This window comes from Chiloscyllium punctatum, chromosome 8, assembly GCF_047496795.1.
Source record: "Chiloscyllium punctatum isolate Juve2018m chromosome 8, sChiPun1.3, whole genome shotgun sequence".
Taxonomy (NCBI): Eukaryota; Metazoa; Chordata; class Chondrichthyes; order Orectolobiformes; family Hemiscylliidae; genus Chiloscyllium; species Chiloscyllium punctatum.
This window is the reverse complement of record NC_092746.1, coordinates 115,411,317-115,436,672: the sequence shown is the minus strand read 5'-3', so window position 1 is coordinate 115,436,672 and position 25,356 is coordinate 115,411,317. Positions and strand designations below refer to the sequence as shown.

The 25,356-nt window shown below is 45.7% G+C and overlaps 1 protein-coding gene across 4 annotated transcripts in view; it reads right to left on the bottom strand.

Annotated features, from left to right (window-relative positions):
* The window catches only part of LOC140480834 (uncharacterized), an 88,979-nt gene extending 64,329 nt beyond the window's left edge, over positions 1-24,650 (bottom strand). Inside the window, exons 1-4 of one of the 4 annotated variants that reach the window (XM_072576298.1) lie at positions 23,819-24,650; positions 10,737-10,891; positions 10,469-10,628; positions 4,674-4,812 (exon numbers count right to left, since the gene is read on the bottom strand). In XM_072576298.1, coding sequence (XP_072432399.1) covers positions 4,674-4,812; positions 10,469-10,628; positions 10,737-10,784 — 347 coding nt within the window. In that variant the 5' untranslated portion in view covers positions 10,785-10,891; positions 23,819-24,650. The remainder of the gene's footprint in view (positions 1-4,673; positions 4,813-10,468; positions 10,629-10,736; positions 10,892-23,818) is intronic. The other 3 variants (XM_072576296.1, XM_072576299.1, XM_072576297.1) reach the window with 3 other exon arrangements.
* Positions 24,651-25,356: the final 706 nt, after the last annotated feature.

Genomic DNA, 25,356 nt, shown 5'->3' with positions numbered 1-25,356 from the left:
CCTTCACTGTTTTGCTCACACAGCATTGCCCTTTGATGTGAAGGGCAGTGCTTGTCACTGGCCACTCGGGTGTTTTTCATATCTTCCTGGTGGTGGAAACTGAATAAAGATTCGTGCACTTTGTGTCTTTCACTGTGTCTCACACCTGCACACACACACCATGGGTGCTGGGGAAAAAAATAAGCACTACCGCAGTTAGGCGGTAGTGTGGAAAAAAAATATAAACACGGGAATCCACCAACACCCTGGAGTTGTTCAGCGAGAGGTGGGCGCCGCAGGGAGTGGAGTGCATTATTTCCCCGTCCAACTCTATTTTGATTTAGTCCCTACCCTCCCCTTCACTGTTTTGCTCACACAGCATTGCCCTTTGATGTGAAGGGCAGTGCTTGTCACTGGCCACTCGGGTGTTTTTCATATCTTCCTGGTGGTGGAAATTGAATAAAGATTCGTGCACTTTGTGTCCTTCACTGTGTCTCACACCTGCACACACACACGCACTATGGGTGCTGGGGAAGAAATAAGCACTACCGCAGTTAGGCGGTAGTGTGGGGGTAAAAGGAAAAAAAATATATAAACTGGAGATTCACAAAAAAAAGAAAAGAAAAAGAAAAAAAAATGAAAAAATAAAACAGGGATCTGCCAAAAAAAGAAAAAAAAAATAAACACGGGAATCCACCAACACCCTAGAGTTGTTCAGGGAGAGGTGGGCACCGCAGGGAGTGGAGTGCATTATTTCCCCCTCCAACTCTATTTTGATTTAGTCCCTACCATCCCCTTCACTGTTTTGATCACACAGCATTGCCCTGTGGTTTGAAGGGCAGTGCTTGTCACTGGCCACTCGGGTGTTTTCCTATTTTTCTGGTGGTGGCAATTGAATAAAGATTCGTGCACTTTGTGTCTTTCACTGTGTTTTACACTTGCACACACACACCATGGGTGCTGGGGAAAAAATAAGCACTACCGCAGTTAGGCGGTAGTATGGGGGTTAAGTAAAAGAAAAAAAGGCAAAAAAAACAAAAAAAAACAAAACACAAAGAGCTAAAAAAAAAATAAACAGGGGAATCCACCAACACCCTGGAGTTGTTCAGCAAGAGGTGGGCGCTGCAGGGAGTGGAGTGTATTATTTCCCCCTCCAACTCTATTTTGATTTAGTCCTTACCCTCCCCTTCACTGTTTTGATCACACAGCATTGCCCTTTGATGTGAAGGGCAGTGCTTGTCACTGGCCACTCGGGTGTTTTCCTATCTTCCTGGTGGTGGAAATTGAATAAAGATTCATGCACTTTGTGTCTTTCACTGTGTCTCACACCTGCACACACACACCCATGGGTGCTGGGGAAAATATAAGCACTACCGCAGTTAGGCGGTAAAAAGAAAAAAAAAACCAGAAGATCATTGCCCTTTGATGTGAAGGGCAGTGCTTGTCAAAAAAAAATTAACAAGGAATTGCTTGTCACTGGCCACTCGGGAAAAAAAAAGAAAAAAAAATAAACAGGGGAATCCACCAACACCCTGGAGTTGTTCAGCGAGAGGTGGGCGCCGCAGGGAGTGGAGTGCATTATTTCCCCCTCCAACTCTATTTTGATTTAGTCCCTACCATCCCCTTCACTGGTTTGATCACACAGCATAGCCCTATGGTTTGAAGGGCAGTGCTTGTCATTGGCCACTCGGGTGTTTTCCTATCTTGCTGGTGGTGGCAATTGAATAAAGATTCATGCACTTTGTGTCTTTCACTGTGTCTCACACCTGCACACACACACCATGGGTGCTGTGGAAAAAAATAAACACTACCGCAGTTCGGCAGTAGTGTGGGAAAAAAAAACAAAAAAAAAGGAAAAAAAGAAAAATAGAAAAAAAAATACAGGAAAAAAGAAAGAAAAAAAAATAAACAGGGGAATCCACCAACACCCTGGAGTTGTTCAGCGAGAGGTGGGCGCCGCAGGGAGTGGAGTGCATTATTTCCCCGTCCAACTCTATTTTGATTTAGTCCCTACTGTCCCCTTCACAGGTTTGATCCCACAGCATTGCCCTTTGATGAGAAGGGCAGTGCTTGTCACTGGCCACTCGGGTGTTTTCCTATCTTCCTGGTGGTAGAAATTGAATAAAGATTCGTGCACTTTGTGTCTTTCACTGTGTCTCACACCTGCACACACACACACCCATGGGTGCTGGGGAAAATATAAGCACTATCGCAGTTAGGTGGTAGTGTGGGAAAAAAGAAAAAAAAGGAAAAAAAAAGAAAAAATGAAAAAAGATTTTAAAAAAGAAAAAAGTAAAAAGAGAAAAAAAAATAAACAGGGGAATCCACCAACACCCTAGAGTTGTTCAGCGAGAGTGGAGTGCATTATTTCCCCCTCCAACTCTATTTTGATTTAGTCCCTACCCTCCCCTTCACTGTTTTGATCACACAGCATTGCCCTTTGATGTGAAGGGCAGTGCTTGTCACTGGCCACTCGTGTGTTTTCCTATCGTCCTGGTGGTGGAAATTGAATAAAGATTTGTGCACTTTAAAAAAGAAAAAAAGCTGAAAAAAAAGGATATTCTCAGACTCTGCTAAAAACAAAACAGGGAAATCAGAACATTCTCATTCAGGAACTGATTCAGTGCTGGTTGGTGCTACAGTCAGTGTGTTACTGTTGGTTTCTGCCCCTTTTTCTTGGAGGGGGAAACCCTGATTTCTGAACTGGCTGAATTATTTAGCCAGTTTGTCAACTGGTATTCCTTTTAGTGAGGACTGATTGTGCATCAGGAGTTTAACATAATGTGTTCCAGGTGTGGCTCAGTTCTCATTAGGGAATTGTTGTTTCACTGGCTGGTTACAGCCTGTGTTACACTTTTTTTTTCTCTTTGTTTTACTTGTTGAGGAAAGGACAACGTTAATTTTGTAGTTGGACTTGGTCCTTGGACTCTAGTTTCCTTTTGTTTTGTATGTATCCTCACTGTTTTTGGTATTTGGAATGAGCCCTTGTGGAAGACATACATTTTACCAGAGGAGCTGTTCCTGTGGGGAGGCCTAGCCCTGGGACTGGGCCTCTGAAGACTGAATACCTGCCTGTGTACTGGGAGGTGAGCTCTTGCTGTATCCTGGAATTTGGGAGTGGACCAAACCCCTGTGAGTTAACTGCACCTGTACAATGTACTGTGTTCCTGTGAGTGGGCCTAGTTTTCCAAGGCTGGGCCAGGACTCCATGGAGACTGAACACCTGTGCTGTGGACTGTGTATTTCCTGCCTTCAGGAGTTGGCTCTGCCCCTGGTTGTGGACTCTGTTTTTAGCAACGGACTCTGCAGTTTGGAGTGGACTCTACTTCTGACGATGCACTTTGTAATCTGGAGTGGACTGTGTTCTTGGAAATGGACTCTACATTTTGAAGACTCTATATATATTTGGACTGTGTACCAGAAAGGACTCTGTTTTTCAGTAATTTACTGTATCATGTTGTTTGTTGGGTGTATCACCTGCACTGTCTTGTGTCCCTGGGTCTGGCAGGTCTTACTGTGAGCTGGGAGGCTCATGGGTTGTCCTGAGCCAGAGGGTGGGTAGGCCATCCTGAGCCTGAAGGTTAGTAGGCTGTCTCAAAAGCCAGAGGGTGGGTAGGCCACCTTGATCTCAGTTGCCCTGAGAGCCAGATGGTGGGTAGGCTGTTCTCGGGACGACAGCGCTCAGAAGGGGTGATCAGGATGGGCTGTCCTAGAGGTCGTTGAAAGGTGTCAGAGCAGCCGAGAGCCAGAAGGCACCTAGGGGCAGGCTGAGATCCAGAAGGCTTGTGGGCTACCCTGCACCCTGTTGTCCCAGGGAAGGGGACGGGCTGTCCTCGAGGTGGCTGGAAGGTGTGCCAGGATAGCCCACTGGTCGGATGACGCAATGGGGTGGGTGAGAGACCAATGGTACATAGGGGCAGACCGAGAGCCAGAAGGCGGGTAGCCATCTTCAGTGCTGTCACCCTGGGCGGGTACCAGGGTGGGCTGTCCTAGAGGTGGTCGAAAGGTGTGAGGGCAGACTGAGAACTGGAAGGGGCATAGGGTGGACAGAGAGCCGGAAGGTACATAGGGGCGAGCTGCCATAGAGTGGCTGGAAGGTGGGAGGGGCGGGGGCTTGATGGGTCTGTATTGTCTGCACTTTTTTTTATGTAACTGGATTGTTTCATGTACAAATGTCATTGATGTCTTTTCATGTTTGAAACTGGGATTTGAGGTTTGTCCTCATTTCTCTGTAAACTGGTTGAACAGTAGGGCTTGGGACCTGGCTTTGCTGCTCCTCTCCCTCGTAAAACTGCCGGTGTATGCAGCTGTATACATGTTGACTGTTTTTCTATAAATTCTTGTAATTGTTTAATAAAGTAAGGAATCAGAAAATTCCACTTCAGGAACTGCCTCTGAGCTGGCTGGCCAAAGTACTGTTCATAGAGATGTACCCTTCGGTCCAGCTTGTCCATACCAACCAGATATTCTAATCTAGTCCTATTTGCCAGCACTTGACCCACATTCCTCTCAACCCTTCCTGTTCATATACCCATCCAGCTGCCTTTTAAATGTTGCAATTGTACCAGCCTCCACCACTTCCTCTGGCAGCTCATTCCATAGATGCACCACCCTCTGTCAATAAAGGATGACTTGGTGACAGGATACCAGCCTTTGTGCAGGATACCAGCCTTTGTGCAGCTGCTGCTACTCACCTCCATTTGATCTTCAAAAGGTTAGCGACGTCAGCACAGAGTGGGACAACACCCTTTCGAGAACTTCTGATTACAAGTGCCACAGCTTTCGAAGCAATCTCTTTATCTTCATCCCCGCCATCTATTTCTGAACCACTCCCTGAAGGCAAAGATTTTAGGAACAGGGAAGAGTTTAGAAACAATTCCACTAAATCGGGCTCACCAAGCTACAGATCGTCTTGGGCGAGGGGGCTTCATTAAACACCCCCACCTGCCCAGTCAGGTTGGAAGGATGCTCTAAGATGTGACTTCCATAAGATCTGCATTGATCAAACACTTTTTGACAGGCCCAGCGAGAGACTTCAGAAGCATGGTCACTGTTGTAATATAGGAATGATGTAGAGGTGCCACTGTTAGACTGCAGTAGACAAAGTTAAAAATCACCTAGGCAAAAGTGAGGGCTGCAGATACTGGAAACCAGAGTTTAGATCAGAGTGGTGCTGGAAAAGCACAGCAGGTCAGGCAGCATCCGAGGAGCAGGAAAATTGACATTTTGGGCAAAAGCCCTTCATCAGGAATTTTGTGTTATATTATGTTATAAATCACACAATGCCAGGTTATAGTCCAACAGGTTTATTTGGGAGCACTAATTTTTGGAGCTACTGGATGAAGGAGCAGCACTCCAAAGCTAGAACTTCCAAGTAAAGCTGTTGGACTATAACCTGGTGTTGTGTGATTTTTAACATTAATATGGGAAACATGACAGTCAGTTTGAACACAGCAAGATCCCACAAAAACAGCAACACCGCACTGACGAGATGATCTCTTTTTACAAGGGACAAAATGGCCACGACATCAGGAAAGACTTCCCCCAGTTTCCCTAATAGCTCCGTGCAATCTTCTACAGCCAGCTGAAAGCAGGTACCTTTAAAATATCACCCAAGAGACAACACCTGCAACAGCAGGGGCACATTACTGCAGATGCTGGAATCTGTACTGAAAACAAAACATGCTGGAGATCACAGCAGGTCAGATAGTATCCATGGAGAGACAGCAAGCTAGTCATAGAATCATAGAGATGTACAGCATGGAAACAGACCCTTTAGTCCAATTCGTCCATGCTGACCAGATATCCTAACCTAATCTAGTGTCATTTGCCTGTACTTGGCCCAAATCCCTCTAAATCCTTCCTATACAGTGCAGAACAGGTCCTTTGGCCCTTGATGTTGTACAACCTGTGAACTAATCTAAGCTCATCCTCCTACACTATCCCATCATCATTCATGTGCTTATCCAAGGATGGTTTAAATCTCCCTAATATGGCTGAGTTAAATGCTGTAATTGTATCAGCCTCCACCTCTGGCAGCTCATTCCATACACGTACTATCCTCTGCATGAAAAGGTTGCCCCTTAGGTCTCTTATATCTTTCCCCTCTCACCCTAAACCTATGCCCTCTAGTTCTGGACTCCCCCACCCCAGGGAAAAGACCTTGTCTATTTATCCTGTCTATGCCTCTCATGATTTTGTAAACCTCTATAAGGTCACCCCTCAGCCTCCAACGCTCCAGGGAAAACGGCCCCAATCTATTCAGCCTTTCCTTGGAGCTCCAACCTTCCAACCCTGGCAACATCCTTGCTTGTTTTGAGTCTAAATGATGTGAAGTGTGAAGGCAGCAGCATTTATGCAATAGTGTGAGGGTGTGGGAGGGAGAAAGGCTGTTGATAGGTCACATTAAATGATTGGAATGTGGGAATAGCAGAACAACGGTGTTGAACAGACAGGCCCACTTGGGTGTTGGGGGGTGGTGGGGGAGAGACAGGATCTTGTGACAGAGAATGGAACAAGTAAAGCTAAACGAAAGGGAAGGAATAGGAGAGGGTTCACAACCTGAAGATGTTGAACCCCATAATAAGCCCAGAAGGCTGTAAAATGCCTGGCCTGAAGGTGAGATGTTGCTGCTCCAGTTTGTGCTGGGATTCACTGGAACACTGGAGGACAGACACATGGGCATGTGAGCTAGACGCTGTGTTAAAATGACCAGGAAGGTTGGGGTCTTGCCATGGCCACATGCATCCCATGATTGCAGACAAGCAGTATTACCAAATATCTGCAAACAGTATGTGCCAGACCGACAGAACCCTCCTGACACATTTCCAATCCACTTACACTCCAATGTGTGACTTCAGACTGCATTTTTCATAACACAAACATTTTAAACACCTCAACTCGATCACCCTTCTATGCAATCTGTGCTTGTAATTAAACCCTTCAGATTCAGGTATCATTCTGCTGAATCTGTCATGCACCTCCTCCAAGGCCAATATTATCTTTCCTGTGATCTTGGATGTCTTCAGGAAAATTTGCCATGACCCAGTTCTTCACTGTAGAAGTCTGTTACCACTTGAGAGAGCACCATCAACAAATGTACACAGTTTGTCAAAGTACAACAAGTCAATTGTGCTCTTAATCCTGTCTTTGAGCATTAGATCAGTCATTCCCAAAATAGTCATAAACCACAGGGCTGGTAACCACACCTACAGACACTGGCAGTTTGGGGCCACAATATAACATTGTCAGGGCAACACGGAGAGTGACAGAAAGAGAGTGTGAGAAATGGCAAAGACTGTTATAGAAAACACCTGTCCTGAAACTGTCTTGCATACTTCTGTTAGCTCCAGATTCAACTCCTCCAGCACTCTCATGCTCACTTGAACCTTCCCACCTCCATAAACCACGGCTCATTCAAAACCTCCAAATGCATGTCAAGTTCCCTATACCCTTCAGGCCCTGACCGACATGGAGTCAAATAAGGTGCTGACTTTAAAATTCCCATTCTCACTTGCAAATGACTTCACCTTCTCCCTAACTCTGTAATCTCCATCCAGCCTCCAAAGTATTTGCCCTCCACTAATTCTAGTCCCTTTAATCACTCCACTACTGGTTTCCAAGTTGTGGGAATCATCTCCCTACAACTCTCTGCCTCCCATTTCTTTCCTTTTCAATGGTCATTCAAACCTTTCTCTTTAACCAAGTCTTTTGTCACCTGACCCAATATCTTACTTGAGCTCTGTGTCATATATAGTTTCATAACACTCCTGTGAGATGTTTTAATGGGTTAAAGCCATAACACAAATGTAAGTTGTTGATGCTGTTGTTGTAGAGAGGAGAATGTGAGGGCTGCAGATGCTGCATATCAGAGTCAAAAAGTGTGGACTGGAAAAGCACAGCCAGTCAGGCAACATCCAAGGAGCAGGAGAATCGACGTTTCGAGCATAAGGTTTTCATTAGGAATGCCTGGTGAAGGGCTTGTGCTCGAAACGTCTACTCGGCCACTCCTCAGATGCTGTGTGACCGGCTGTGCTTTTCCAGCACCACACCTTATGACTTTGTTGTAGAGAGGCCTGAGTAAGTCAGCTTTCCTAATTTTCACAGTTAAAACCCCACATCACTGAACCGCGTGCACCGATCCTTTCCCAGTTACACCGAATGCCAAAATTGCATCAGTAACTTTAATGGTGAAGGGTTAGAATTAAACCAAAATTCTAATTATTGTGGAGAAAAGCCACATGCAGAATGGGAGAGAGATCTCTGCTACATACTGTTTTTCATTTGTGCTCTACGGTTTGTTCCTTTGGACACACACTGAGACAAACATCAACTGCGCTTGGAGGACCATCAACTCAGTGAAAGGTGCTCTTTGATCTGGCAAAACTTGTTGGTCTTTCAGAGCCAGGAGTTGACCTTGACTGGGTGTTGCAGACTGGCACATTCCAAGGTCCAGGACTATGTGCTGAGGGACACGCTGAAGCTTGGGGCAGCTGCCGCCAAGGAGCAATGAGGAAAAACTAGTGTCTGTGGTCTTTCTGCTGAAGTTACATGTGTGACTTTGTGTGTGTATACATTTTTTAAAGAATAAGGTATGTTTTGAAATTAACGAAAAAAGGGGAAAAAATTCATCAGTCAATGAATAGGTGCATTCACTGTCAAAGTTTAGAATTGATCAGTTGAGTTAAATACCAGAGGACAACTATAGTTTAAATGGTAGCCCAGTACCATAACAGCTGATCCTCTGCCTTAACTCCACATTTCTACCCACTCCCCATATTCCTGGATTCACTAAGAGGCAGAAAACTGTCTGTCTCAATCTTAACAGTATTCACCGATGGAGCATCACAATCGTTGGGGAAGAAAATTCTGAAGATTCACAACCCTCTGAGTGAAGAAATTACTCATAAGTGGATGACTCTTAAATGCCTTGAGATCTATGTACCCCAGCCAGAGGGAAACAACCTCTCAGTGTCAACCCTCCCAAACCCCTTTTCTGGTTTTTAGTTTGTGTTCTGAAAGTTTGCACTTTGCAAGAGGAAATAGTTCCAAGCTGCGATCATTCCATCTGCACCATGGTCAATGAACCCCAGACGAGTCAGGCATCCCAACATTCTGTGTGGTTATTATGATATCAATGCCCAACCATTTAGACATAACTTGTGATAGCTTCAATTTATTATCACCAGGATCCATGATCTTTTTCAGTGTCCACACGTATTATTCTCTTTCCATTTTATTAACATTCTCCTCCTGGGTTAATTCACTTCAGAATTTAAAACTAAAACCGCCAATTTAACCCATCTGGTTCATTCATTTAGGGAAGGAAATCTGTCGTCCTTACCCAGTCTGACCCACATGTGACTCCAGGCCCACGGCAATACAGCTGCCTCCCAACTGCCCTCCGAAATGACCCGAACAAACCAACATAACAAGCGTGCAGTGCAGATGAAAATGGCTGCAGCCACAGCCAGAGTGAGTGGAATAGGTGTTACGTTTTGTGAGGGGAGGGGGACTTCAATTCTGGGGGATGTGAGACCTTTCAGAGAAACACATCAATGGCATAGATTCCTGTACGGTACAGGTGAAAGACCCCTGTGAATGCTATATGCTTTGTGAATCTCAGGTGTTAACCTACTGACCGGAGTCCAAATCCCACCCACCCCCCCCCCCCCCTCCCCGATCTATAGCCTGCTCGCTTCACACCATGACCCATCAAACATTGCATCCTGTTAAAGATGGTTAGGCTCTGGACCTTCAATGTAAAAATTATGGCTAGACAGACATTCACAAACACAGCTGATGTAGAAAAATAAACATATATTTCCAAATGTGATCACATGCCACCTGTGTGCCCTCAGAAGATGGTCTTCTCTCCCTCTTTCCCACCATGTCCTGGGATGAAGGGAGCCTGCTCCACAATGGGGCCTGTTGGTTTCGGAGCTAATGTTGGGTGGTATTTGTGTCTGGATGGCCCAGGCTTGTTAAGTGTGTCCTGCCCTGAGGGAGGTGCACCCCTCTTTGAATTGATCTCCCACGGTGGGGGGCTGAGGATCACTAGCAGCGAGAAGCTGAAAGGTTGAGCCAGCTCGCGAGTGTTCTGAGAGGAAACATCAGAGGGTCCCTCCTCTGTCTCGATACCTACTGTCTACGCCCTGTCGGAAATGAGCTTCAGAACCTCCATATCCTGCAGACGTGGAGACTCTTTTGACCTGGTTCTCCATGGAAGTTGCCAACATGGAAGAAGCTAAACGCTTACATGCCAGAGGCAGCTGGTCCCCGAACGCATTGCTGCCTGGCTGCAGCATCAGGTTGCTCAGTGCTAGTCCTGTATCTACTCATTCAGGCCAACAAAATGGCGACTGGAGAGACCCAGGCCTGAGCAGGCGCCTGGCCTCCAGCTCTCCTCAGAGTGTCTGTGTTTCTTCCTCCTGTGGAGGTGTGGCACTGAGGTGCCCACCAGCCCCTGACTCTAATCTAGATAACGTACCCATCGAGGTGTCAGCGTCTGAGCTGAGGGAGGGTTGCAGGAGGCAGCCTGGCCGACACTTCCTCTGTGACATCCGTGCCCTCTTCCTCAGAGGTGGGGGTGGGGATGTCTTGAGGGGCCATCCTCTTGACTGCGGAGAACACGGTGATGTCACTGGGACCTGCAGGAGACAAAGCAGAGAAGGCATCTTGGACACAGGGTAGACGTTCTGAGATGTGAGGAACACACTCAGAGTGATGGTGACTGGACAGTAAACAACGCTTCTTACTTGGTTGCCTAGACACGGATGTTTCTGCACCTCCACAGGACTGTTCATCGCTGGCGAGAGCCAAGGTCCTCTCCTTGTTGGGGCTGGAGGAGCCAAATTACGGGCACTCCAGCACCTGTCCTGGCTCTTTCAGCACAATTATAGGATGGTTTCGCCTGGAATGAGAGCAAGGGAGTGATTGAGCAGCAGAGAGGTGGTGGTGCAATTGTCACTACTGGGTTAGATGGAGTAGTGTTGTTGGGGTGTGTGGTGGGTGAGAGTAAGTGGGGGAAGATGATGCATGGAGAAGTGAGAGTGGCAAGCCATCAGCATTGGTGCGAGCGGACACAGTTGAAGGGAGAGAAGAGTGGGTCTGAGACCAATATTTAAAACTTAAATAAAGGCAATTGTGAAAGTACGAAAACACGAACATGAACCGGCAAATTAGAATCATAGAGTCACTAGTGTTGAAACGGGCCATTTGGACCATGAAATCAATGCTCCAACCAGCATCCCACCAAGATTCACCCCACTACTCTATCCCTGTAACCCTGCATTTCCCATGGCTAATCCACCTAGCTGGCCCATCACTGGATATTATGGGCCATTCACCTAACCTGCCCATTTTTGAACTGTGGAGGGAAATCAGAGGACTCAGAGGAAATCCACGTAGACACGGGGAGAATGTGCAAACTCCACACAGACAGTTGTCCAAGGTTGGAATCAAACCCCGGTCCCTTGCCATCCCTTAAAGATTAAGTTAAGATTAATGTCAATACCGTTGCAGTGGCTGACAAATGGAATGTTTCAGAATACACAGAATAGTTGCTTTCCAGTGAAAAAGAAAAATTCTAAGAGGAGAACCCACTGTTAAAATTAAAGGTAGCATCAAATTTAAAGAAAATGTACATAATTATGCAAAGGTGAGTTACAGAACAGAAAATTGTTGTCTTTTAGTAATGGTGGAAACAAGCTCACGTTAGAGCCCAGTATGAAGGTGAAGTTGCTCATAGATTGATTTAGGCTCCATTTATTTGCTGGTGAGAGGGTTGGAATCAGTGACCAGGAAATCTACTGGGGTTTTTTTTTATTCATTAATGGGATGAGGGTGTCACTGGCTAGGTCAGCATTTATTGTCCATCTCTAATTGCCCAGGGAGCAGTTTAAGAATCAACCACATTGTTGTGGGTCCAGACCAGGCGAGGATGGCAGTTTCCTTCCCTATTAATGAACCAGATGGGTTTATCCGTTTCATGGTCATCATTAGACTCTTCAGTGCAGATTTCTTTTTGAATTCAAATTCTACCATCTGCATTGACAAGATTTGAACCCAGGTCCCCAGAAATCCCCCTTGGTCTCCGGAGCAACAGTCCAGCAATAATACCACTAGGCTATCACCTCTCCACCAGATAGCAACTGTTAGCCTAACATCTGAACAGAGAAAACTTCTGTTTGTGCATTCCTGAATACTGGCCAGCTTGACAATTTTTAGCCAAGGAATGGGAAGAATAGCATGCAAGGTAGTGTGGGATCTATAATGATATATAATTACTGTCAAATCAAGAGATAATTAACATGATACATTTTTTAAATGTCTTTTTTTGATGTGGACATTCCTGGCAGGGACAGAATTTATTCCCCATCCATAACTGCCCTGGAGATGTTGATGGGAGTTGCTGAGAAATCTGATTGTACTATAGAGTGCATTCTATAAATGTCTTGATATATGTATACTGTTATAGCTTTCTCCCACTAATATACATTCTATACAGTACATTTTCTTCAGAGAAAAGAGGTCAAGATTATAAATCATTCTTTCCTACTGCTCTGACATTTTCTCACAAACAGTAACATGAAAGGGTTAACACCAATTTCCAAAAGTCCCTTCACATCTCTCTGTGATATTTTGTGGCAAGTTCCTGCTATTCACGAGGAGTCATCTCCTGACAGAGTTATTGATGGATTGGGTCTTGGCTATTCACAGTCTTCTGTATATCCTGTAGCAACACCCCCTTCCCCCATCACACTGCTCCCTGAGATTGGAGCTGCAGATCACACAAATTCCCATCACAATGCAGAACTAGTTGAACCAGAGGAAGCAAATGAGCTTCAACTAGCTTCTTCTGATCTACCTCCATTTACCAGGGTTTAACTACTAGTTATGATTAATAATATAATGACCCTGCCTCTGACCTATTAAGGAGAGGCCATGGCCTAGTTGCATTATCGCTAGGCTATTAGTCAAGAGACCCAGGTAATGTTCTGGGGACCAGGGTTCAAATCCTGCCATGGCAGATGGTGGAATTGAAGTCCAATGGTGATCATAAAACCATTGTTGAATGTCAGAAAACCCCATCTGGTTCACTAATGCCTTTTAGGGAAGGAAACTGCCATCCTTTCCTGGTCTGGTCGACATGTGACTACAATGTGGACATGGGCAATAAATGCTGGCCTGGCCAGAGAAGGTCAGATCCTGTGAATGCATGCACCTTCTACCCCTCAAAGTGTAACTCTCCTCTGACATGACGATACAGGGGAAATGCAGGAAGGATGTTCCCAATGACCAGAGGATCCAGAATCGAGGTGGGGATAGGTTTAAGGATATAGGGTAGGCCGTTTATGAGTGAGTTGAGGAGTCTGTGAGACTCTCTCCCACAGAGAGCAGCTGAGGCCAAAACATCGAATAGTTTTAAGAAGGAGTTAGATATAGTTCTTAGGGCTCAAGGGATCAAAGGATCTGAGGAGAAAATGGGAACAGGGCCCTGAGTTGGATGGTCAGCCTTGATCATATTGGATGGCAGAGCAGGCTCAAAGGGCCAAATGTCCTGCTCCTGTTCCTATTTGCTCTGTCTGTGTTGGTTCTATCCACAGCTCAGTCACTCTGACGCACCACAACCAATTCATCCATCATCTCCATTAGCTCCTCCATTTTCCAATCTACTGATGTCCTTGTCCCTCCTGCAGTGAATTTGCTTCTTTCTTCTTGAGTGAGAAGGTAGGGTGGACAAGCAGGACGGAGGTTTTCCTGCCTGATTACATTGTTCTCAGCTCATTATATAGTCGATGCCAAACTGTTATGGGCAGCAAGCTCGGCGCCACTTGCCTGGTCTCAGCTGCCTGACTCAGGGGGGCCTGGCCAGGTCTCACGCCCTCCCCCGCCCCCATCATCTTAACGCTTAGCAACCACCAAAGCTGGGCCACAATTGTCTGGAAGTTCTCAACGGCTGACTGACATGCAGAGGCTTCACCCCAACATGCGAAGAAATTCTTCGGAGAATGGCGCTTTGGTAATGATGCTCACTGGCACAAACACAGTTAGCCAAATGACCTCATTCTGCACGACACAGCAATTCTGTGCTATCACTACATGTGGTGGTGGTGGCGGCGGCGTTGTGTGTGTGTGTGTGTCTGAATAAGGAGGGAGCATCTTGTGAATTGGGGTGGGGGAGGAGGTGACAGAGGGAAGACAGAGGGTGGTGGGAATGAGACGTGGAGGGTCAGAAGGTTGCAACCATCGTGTGGTAGCCTGCATTTAACAAGTGGCACTCGCTGGCCTCTCAACTTTGTGGTTTCTTCAGGAAGAATGGGGAGAAAGTGGATGTGGGAAAACAAGGTTAGAATGCCTTTAGTGTTTAGCGCTGACATTTAATTTGATCTGCTCCTGGGCCTGCAAAAGATCTAAACTCAAGTTAACTGCAGCACTGCAAGTTTGCCAAACAAATCCTGTGGTCTTGGTTCTGGGCACTGATCCATATTTAATAGGGCAGATCACAGCACATTGCTGTAACACTGACTATGTAACAATGCTCACAATCACTGGAGCCGAACCAGCACACATTTCAGCCTCAGGTGTTGGGCCAATAGGTAACCTCACACCCACGACAGGACAATATAATGAAGCCATTTTTTAAAAAAACATTGAGTTCAGAAGCTTGAAGGAATCGCAGTGATTGCAAGAGAACCAAAGACCAACAAGTGAGCAATCAGTCTACCAAGCTCAACTAAATTCCCAGCTCCAATCAACAGGAGATTGAGTGGGTCTGTGTACATGTGCACGTGCGCGCGCGTGTGTGTGTGTGTGCGTGCTTCCCCATTTATCTGTGTGTACCCTTCTCTCTGAGTGTATGTATTTATCAGTCTGTGTGTGCATGTGTCTGTGCCTGAGTGTGCCTGTCTGTCCGAGTGCCGACATTTCTACTTTTCACTAATTTTGAAATACAAGAATAAAGCAATCAGCAAGATGACGATATGGATGCCCTGAGGGTTCAAAGTAGACTTCTCAGCAGGTAACGTTCTCACTACGGAGTCAGAGGAATGAGGATTTCATGAGTTCCAAAGATCAAAGCATGCAATCCAGGTCTACACTCGTTCACACACTGCTGATGGAGTGCTGCACTGTCAAAGGGGCTTTTTTATGGGTGAGATGTGAAACTGAAAGTCTGTCTGCCCCCTCAAGTGGATGTAAAGTGTGAAGAAGGTTGGGGGTTCTCCCTGAAGAAGGGCTCATGCCTGAAACGTCGACTCTCCTGCTCCTTGGATGCTGCCTGACCTGCTGCGCTTCTCCAGCAGCACATTTTCATCTCGGTTCTCCCTGGAGCCAATATTTATACTTTAACCCATGTCATTGAAAGCAGATAACCTGATCATTGGTCATGGTGTGACAGCTTATTGTGCACAAACTGACTGCCACGTCTTCTACATTACAACACTGAACACACTTAAAATATCTCACTGGATGCAAAGTGCTTGTGCTACCTTTGGTTGTGAAAGGTGTTACATAAATGCAAATCATTAATTTTCACTTTTTACACATGCACAACCAGGCAAGGTCACTGAATTTGAACAGTACAAGAATTTCAAAGAATCATACAGTACAGAAGAGGCCCTTCAGCCCGTCAGATTCTTAACTTACTTTAGAATTGCTGGATGCTGAAAGATCAAGGACTGTGATCCTGTCCATGAGTGAAAAACAAATCACATCATCAAATATTTGACAAATCACAGTAATTAAATCTCTAGTGATAGAGAGCATTGGTCACCTCTTTCTGGTCAACATTTATCCCAAAACCAACAGATGAAACAGGTCATCGATGTTAGTGGGAACAGAACAATGAATTGCCACGTTTCCTACATTATAAAAGCAATTACAAATTCAAAAGTATCCCACTGGCTCCTGAGAGCACTAAAGGATAATGCTGAGTCGTGTAAGATTACTGAATCTTACCATGATGTGGAGGTGCCAGTATTGGACCGGGATGGACAAAGTTAAAAACCACACAACTCCAAGTTATAGTCCAACAGGTTTATTTGGAAGTACTAGCTTTCGGAGCGCTGCTCCTTCATCAGATACCTGGTACGGGGTTAGGGTTTGAAGATGGCGTGGGCACCAGGAATCCTGGGAAGTCCTGGCAGTGATCTGTGGTGAGTGGGACAATGTGACATCTGATGAAGGAGCAGCGCTCTGAAAGCTAGTACTTCCAAATGAACCTGTTGCACTACAACCTGGTGTTGTGTGATTTTTAATTGAATCTTGCCAGACATCAGCAAATTGACAATTTTTGGCAGGTTTTATAGAAGGTTTCTCTCCACCAACCCCACCAAGTGATCTCTTCCCAAACCCCAATGACTCAATCACTGTTCCCCACTCTTGTCACATTCTCCCACTCACTACAGATCACTGCCACGACTTCCCAGGATTCCTGGTGCCCACGCCATCTTCAAACCCTAGCCCCATACCTGGTCACCCATTAGCAACCTGCAATTGGCCCAGACAGGTCGGGCAGAGTGGTATTCACAGCCCGATTTGCAACCCGGGGAATCCGAAGGTTCTGTGGATTGGGGGTGAGGGGTAAAATGCGGCCTGTCACTACGCGCGGAGCATGCCCATGAGGTGTTGGTGTCTGGCGTCCATGATGGAGGACCAGAGGAGCAAGCTGCAGTCACCAGGCAACCGCTCTGACTTTCATCGTCAGGAACTGTCACTGCCTGGCTTCTGTCAGTAGGTGGAAGAATGGGAAACTGTGTCTGAACGAGGTGCGGGGACACAATAATGGGGATGTCAAGACAGCAGATAGGCCTCACATTGCTCACGAGTGGGAATCCTTTTTCGTCATTCACCGTTCAGTTGGAAAATAGAGGTTAATAAAATTATGAGGGGCATGGATACGATAAATAGACAAGGTCTTTGCCCTGAGGTGGGAGAGTCCAGAACTAGAGGGCATAGGTTTAGAGTGAAAGGGGAAGGTTTTAAAAGGGACCTAAGGGGCAACTTTTTCACGCAGGAAGTGGTGTGTGTATGGAATGAGCTGCCAGCGGAAGTAGTGGAGGCTGGTACAATTACAACATTTAAAAGGTATCTGGATGGGTATATGAATAGGAAGGGTTTAGAGTGATATGGGCCAAGTGCTGGCAAATGAGACTAGATTAGGTTAGGATATCTGGTCGGCATTTGGACTGAAGGGTCTTTTTCCAGGCTGTACATCGCTATGACTCCAGATTATCTTGGGGATCATGTTCTATTGCAAACATGAGTATTAAACACCGAGCACATAGCATTTAAGAAAAGCGCACCGATCAGATATTTCCTGTATTGTGTAGTTTGTGAATGTTGGCAGTGTACGTGGTTTCTGTGCTACCCCTTTGGTGATCGTGCTTCATTGCAGATCCATGACATGTCTACAACTGTCTCTTCAGATCAAAACTCTAAAAGGAACCAAGTGGCTAACGCAGAGCTGCCTTACACTCTCCAGTGATTCTGATCACTCAAGACCTCTCGGAGATAGATAATACAAGGGATCTGCACAGAAGGAGACCATAGTCAAGGATTATTGAACTGAGCTACATTATTTCATATCAAAGCAATTGGAATTCCTCAACAGTATAAGTTTGAGGAACAGTCCCTTCACACATCTCCCTCCCCTCTCTTTTCTTCCTGACAGAATGAGAACAGAACTGGGAGATTATATGGGATAGGGATGACTGAACAGGCTGGGTCTGTCTTCTCTACAAAAGAGAGGCCTGAGGCCTGATGGAGGTCAGCAACACGACAGAAGAGTTTGACTGAAGCAACATAGGGAAGAAACTTCGAGTTGGGGGAGGTGATGGTGTAATCATAATGGTACTAGACTAGTAACCCAGAGAAGCACGGCAGCTCAGGCAGCATCCAGGGAGCAGGAGAATCGACATTTCGGGTAGAAGCACTTCCTCAGGAGTGAGGCTGATTCCAGCCGCCTCATTCCTAATGAAGGGTTTATGCCCGAAATGTCGAGTCTCCTGCTCCTCGGATGCTGCCTGACCTGCTGGGCTTTTCCGGCGCCACACTCTTGACTCTGATCTCCAGCATCTGCAGTCCTCACTTTCTCATAACTGTACCAGATGCAATGCAATGGCAATTCGGGATGAGTAACAATGTTCACAGCGGGAGAAAGATAGGCAACCAAGTTCTGTGTGGGCAAGTCCTAAACAGCGATGCAATAATGACCAAATAATCTGCTTGTTCTGGTGTTGGCAAAGGATAAACGTTGGGCAGGAGTCCAGGGAGGACTCCTCTGTTATTCTTCACCCATGGATCTTCTCCATCCATCTGTATGTAGAAGTGATGTGACTGCAGATTGAACACTGTGGAGCACGCAAAATATTTGTCCATGACACCAGGAAAGCTCCCAGTTAATGTTGTAAAGGAGGTCTTAGATCAGAGTGGTGCTGGAAAAGCAGGCAGCATCCGAGGAACAGAAAAATCGATGTTTCAGGCAAAAGCCCTTCATCAGGAATAGAGGCAGGGAGCCTCGAGGGTGGAGAGATAAATGGGTGGGGGTGGGGCTGGGGAGAAGGTTGCAAAGAGTACCAAAGGTGTATGGGGGTGGGGATGGAGGTCATAGGTCAGAGAAGAGGGTGGGGGAAGGTAGCAAAGAGGTAGGTAGCAATAGGTGTATGGGGGTGGGGATAGAGGTCACTGGTCAGAGAGGAGGGTGGGGGAAGGTAGCAAAGAGTACAATGGGTGAATGGGGGTGGGGATATTTAATGCCTCATTTGAACTGACGTCCTCAGTTTAAGTAGCAATGACTATGTCTAAATCAAAAGCAACATATGAAGACACTGAAAATCTGAAATAAAACTGAAAATGCCAAAAACATACTAGTGACCTGAACCAGTAATTCTCTTACTCGTCCAGGGATGCTGTCTGACCCGCTGGACATTTGGAGCATTTTGTGCTTTAACTTCATTCCTATTATTAGTTTATGGTTATTTCAAACATGCTCAATAACTGGACAGAGTTAACAAAAAAAAACACTGGTTACAGAAAGAACATCTCCTTATTAAAAAAACAATCTTATAGACCATAACTTTCCAGCGAGTTGGAGTATAAGAGTAGGGAAGTCTTACTGCAACAATGTACAGTGTACAAGGTGCTGGTGAGACCATGTTTGGAATACCATGGGCTGTTTTGGTTCCCTTATTTAAGGACAGATATCATTTCATTGGAGGCAGTTCAGAGAAGATTCACAAGGATGATCTCCAATATGGAGGAATTATCTTTTATAAGCAAGGGTCAGACAGATTAGGGCTATACTCACTGGAGTTTAATACAATGAGAGGTGGTCTCATTGAAACATATAGGAATCTTAAGAGACTCGACATGGTAAATGGTGAGGATGTTTCCAGTCATGGGAAAGTGTCAAAAGGGCATAGTGTCAAAATAAAGGGATGCCAATTTAAGGCTAAGAAGAGGAGGAATTTATTCTCTCAGAGGGTTGGAAGTCTTTGGAACTCCTTGCCATAGAGAGCTGGAGGGGCAGAATCCTCGTGCATATTTAAGACTGAGTTAGAGAGATTCTTGATCAGTCGGGGAATCAAGGGTTACAGGGAAAGGGCAGGAAAGTGGATGTTGGAGCAACCATGATCCTAGTGAATGTGCAGCAGGCTTGAGGGGCTGAATAGCCTTCTCCTGTTCTTTTTTCTTTAAATGGTCTTCATATGGTTCTATAAATGAATTTCTTAAACATTAGCCCATCTGGTCACAAGTATAACAGACTATTCAGTAAACATGTACACTAAATATGATGGCATATCTTTTAATAGCATCATCACATAATTTCATTATGTGCTAATCTGTAAACAAGTCTATTGATTCTGGCAATGCACATTAATTGTCTCTGACCTAATAATGTCATAAGCCTAGGATTAGTTCAGTCAATGCATCACCATAGTCTGTAAACTCTAATTGGTCAATTGAAACATTTTTAATTATAATTTGAGATTTACAAGATAATCTGAAAACATATCAAATGGCCACTAAATGTGGCACTTACTCAATAGACTGACACCAATTTCATAATGAACACCTTGTTTGCAATGAATATCTAAAAGTTGACTGGCATGTCCTTTATCCTCACATCATTGTGAAAAATTGTCAATAAAAATGAATTTTGATTTGACTTAGCATTAGCAACACAAGTATTGTCTAGCTTCAATTGCCTTTCAAGGGGGGAGGTGTATTTTTTTGTCCACAATGAACATGCAGTGCATCCAATGTTAATAACAGACTGGTTTACAACTTATTACCATGATATTTACAGATAGGGCACTAAAGACTCAGAATACAAATGGTATAATCGTTATGGAATGGAGACTGACAGGCCGGAGAAATGCCAATCATCAATCATGGTTCTGTATCACATTAGTTGATCTTGGTTAGACAGGTATACTAGCACCATCGTTGATCTCAGCATTCTCATGAAGTGGAAAAAAGGAATAAAAAGATGCAACTGGCTAGAATTTCCAATCTTGATTATTGCATTACTTACTGCCAGATATTCTTCAAAGTTAAACCAACAAGCAAAGAAACGGTGTCAAATCTGATGCCTTTACAGTTGAATAGCCTTCTAACACACACTTCCTAGATTCACCACGAAGGTGTAAATCAGAATAAATCACCATAAAACACTTGCAGGAGCTGAGCATTTTTAGGATAGGTAGCTGGAAAATTGGAGTAGGTGTTTGATTTTTGCAGAGGTGCAATGAGAAAATTTGCAGGCCTTCCAGCTATAGCACTGTTAGCCTGGAGGCTGCATAAAGTCCCTCAGACTGTACCCGACATTGTGGCTATCAAGAGAAGTGAAATCATATTAAGTGAAATCATTTTAAGAATAAGGGATGTTTTATGAAGAAATATTGAATTTTATTGCACTTTTAATATTTAATTCAAATTATTTTCCGATTTACCTTTTTTAGAAATTTTATGAATTAAATGTAATTTTGGAAATAGAATTCTTTGACAGGTCATGGTGGCAACAAGGGCCCTTCCCGTTAAGTCCTTCCTGAATACCTGGAGTCTCATCCCCTCTCTACATTACCCTCAAGACAGCCACGGACAGAACTTCATTCACCTCCGTTTGAATTGTGCTGGAAGAGAATGTGATGGCTTTTAAAGTTAAAAATCACACAACACCAGATTAGTCCGACAGGTTTAATTGGAAGCACTAGCTTTCGGAGCGTCACTTCTTCACCAGGTGGTTGTGGAGTACACAATTGTAAGACGCAGAATTTATAGAGAAAGTTTACAGTGTGATTTACAGCTTACAACTGAAACCAACATGGTCATTCTAAAAGTTGAGAGACTTAACAAACAATCCAGGTCTTTTTCAATATATAATTTCAGTTACGTCACACTGTAAGCTTTTTCTATAAATTCTGTGCCTTACAATCTTATTCTCCACAACCACCTGATGAAGGAGCAGTGCTCTGAAAGCTAGTGCTTCCAAATAAACCTGTTGGACTATAACCTGGTGTTGTGTGATTTTTAACTTTGTACACCCCAGTCCAACACCAGCATCTCCAAATCATGACGGTTTTTGTTGCAATCCTAGCAGTTTCTGGGATTCAGGGCCCTGCGCAGTGCAAACCACTCTCAGGAACAAATATTCTTTAGTCTGCCCAAAACCTGTTAGTACTCCACTGAAAAGAGCTCTTGACAACTCCATGATGCAGACTTGCACATTCCCAGGTCCAAGACTACTTGAAGCAGCAATTGCACAGGCAAATGGGGAAAATCCAATTGAATAAGGACCATTTTCCATAGTTTAACAAGGGAGTGGATATTGTGTAAAAGACCAGTTGGGCTGAGTCTATGACATGGAATTTGTATTGTAAATATAAAATACAACTGTGCCTATAGTGAGTCACCTCAGGGTATTTCACACCATTTTGAAAATAAATCAATCTCAATTGCACTTTATGTATAGTCAACTTGAATGTTTATGAATAAAGTACATTTTTGGAAATCGAAATTGTTTGACTTGAACTGAGTCCTGAAAATATACCCTGTAAATGGGTCTGTAATGCTGCAATAATGTATTGAAATAAACTGATCTGTTTTGAACTGTATATATTGTTAAATCTCAACTGTGGCATGATGCACATTGACAAATTCTATGAATAAAGTACAATTTTGGAGAAGAAGATTATAAGTATTAATCTGAAGGCTCTCTCTTTTAATCTAGCACCCCCTTCATCAGAAGTTTGCTGATCCTCGGCTCCCAGTGAGACAAGGAAAAGCAGAATACTCAATGAACCATCTCAGCTGGTGCATATTTGAACACACAGCATCAACATTATTAAGCACCATGCTCTAACAAATTGAATTAGCTGGTCCAACTTCATGATACATAGCATACAACGCAAATGGAATATATCATTGAATTTTTCACTCAACTTTGCATAGCCAAGTGACAAGTAACACTGACTTTTCAACAGTGGGGCAAACAAGTTTGGAGGTCAGCCAATCTACTAACAACACCAGGTTATAGTCCCACAGGTTTATTTGGAAGTACAAGCTGTCGGTAACTACCTGACGAAGGAACAGCCGCTCCAAAATCTTGTACTTCCAAATAAACCTGTGGGACCATAAGCTATTTTGCAATTTTTCTTTGTCCACCCCTTCTCAACACTGGCACCTCCACATTAAATCAACAAAATAAGTCAGGTTTTATATTAGGCAAGTCAAACACACATGGTGAAGTCAGAAAATTAAGACTGTCCAAAATTATCCCTCGGCAGAAGTGGGTACTGCAGATGCTGGAGATTAGAGTGATGCTGGAAAAGCACAGCAGATCAGGCAGCATCTGAGCAGCAGGAAAATTGATGTTTCGTGCAAAAGCCTTTCATCAGGAGTGAGGCCTTTTTCCTGATGATTGGCCTCACTCCTGATGAAGGGCTTTTGCCCGAAACGTCAATTCTCCTGTTCCTCAGATGCTGCCTGATCTGATGTGCTTTTCCAGCACCACTCTAATCGTGACCAAAATTACCCCTTGCCAGCCAGCGCAAAAAAAGTCATTGGAGAGAGTGGTAATTTAATCTGAGGGTCACCATGCCTCACGCAAGGAGATAGAGAGATTGAGAATCCTTCATGGTAACCTTTGCAAGTGAACCAACACTACTGGGCATCACACACTGTATCGCAAACCAACCTCCGTGCCAATTGAGCTAAGTGGCAACACATCACATCAAACATGCTCACATCAGCCCACAGTTCCAAAAGCCATGAATGTTAAGATTACAAAATGAAAGGAACATTTTTTTTTAAAATCAGCATTTCTTTAAACTTTCCCTGACGGCAAGGAAAAGGCCTGTGACCCTTATTGAGCAGATTGGGCTGGTTCCCTGGTGCCAATCTGTGTGTGGAACTGGTAACCAAAATACAAACAAAGGGGGAACTGGTACAATGAGTTAGAGAGGGAGATGAGATAACAGCAAGGACGATTCTATGCATCTCCAAATAGGGCGGGAGGGTGAGGACGGGTGAGGGGTCTGCCTTAAGTTGATGTCCACCATCAGGACGGGAGACGGCAGAGAGGGACACTCTCTGAGCGAGATGCTGGCACACTTGCAAACCATTGCGGCTCCCGGTGCAAGGGAAAGAGGAGAGAATACACTCCTAGAGAGAGAGAGGAATAATAAAAGCGAAGGTACAGCCTAGGTTCAGAAAGGCGAGGGACTTTGCTGAGGCGTTGGAGATTTTAGGGAGAAGGGGGTGGTGGGGAGTTTCCTACCGGTGTTTGGTGTGTTAGAGGGTTTGCAGGGGAAGGGGGTGGTGGAGAGTTTCCTACCTATGTTCAGAGCCGACAAGGAGCTGCTGTTGTCCCACGTTCGCATCCAGGGGTTGGAGTTGGAGCCGGCGCTATCGCTGAGGGATGGGCTGTTATCTCCGGCAGTGCCCTCCATCGCCGTCCCCTGGCTCCCACACTGACTCAGACAGACAGAGACAGAGAGAGACTGTGAGCAGAGGTTAGATCCCGCCCGGTGTCGCCGTCACGGTGAACGGGGATGAACAGACACAGGCGTTAGCCATATTTCTGGCTGTGATGATGTTGTTGTTGTCGGGCGGGGACTCCAGAGCCCGGGGGAGGGGAGAGGGGGACTGACTCCCAGAGCCTGGCTCAGGACAGCACACACTCACACACACACTGAGCCTGGCTCAGGGCAGCACACACACACACACACACACACTGAGCCTGGCTCAGGGCAGCACACACACACACACACACACACTGAGCCTGGTTCAGGGCAGCACACACTCACACACACTGAGCCTGGCTCAGGACAGCACACACTCACACACAGAGCCTGGCTCGGGACAGCACACACTCACACACACACAGAGCCTGGCTCAGGACAGCACACACTCACACACTCACACACACACAGAGCCTGGCTCAGGGCAGCACACACACACACTCACACACACACACACACTGAGCCTGGTTCAGGGCAGCACACACTCACACACACACTCACACTGAGCCTGGCTCAGGGCAGCACACACACACACACACACAGAGCCTGGTTCAGGGCAGCACACCCTCACACACACACTCACACTGAGCCTGGCTCAGGGCAGCACACACTCACACACACACACTGAGCCTGGCTCAGGGCAGCACACACACACTCACACTCACACACACACTGAGCCTGGTTCAGGGCAGCACACACACACACACACACAGAGCCTGGCTCAGGGCAGCACACACACACACAGAGCCTGGCTCAGGGCAGCACACACACACTCACACTCACACACACACACCCTGAGCCTGGCTCAGGGCAGCACACACTCACACTCACACACACACTGAGCCTGGCTCAGGGCAGCACACACACACACACACACACACACACACAGAGCCTGGCTCAGGGCAGCACACACACACACACACACACACTCACACTCACACACACACACCCTGAGCCTGGCTCAGGGCAGCACACACACACTCACACACACACTGAGCCTGGCTCAGGGCAGCACACACTCACACACAAACACACACACCCTGAGCCTGGCTCAGGGCAGCACACACACACTCACACACACACTGAGCCTGGCTCAGGGCAGCACAAACTCACACACACACACACACACCCTGAGCCTGGCTCAGGGCAGCACACACACACTCACACACACACAGAGCCTGGCTCAGGGCAGCACACACACTCTCACACACACACAGAGTCTGGCTCAGGGCAGCACACACACACACACTCACACACTCACACACTCACACACTGAGCCTGGCTCAGGGCAGCACACACACACTCACACACACACACACACTGAGCCTAGCTCAGGGCAGCACACACACAC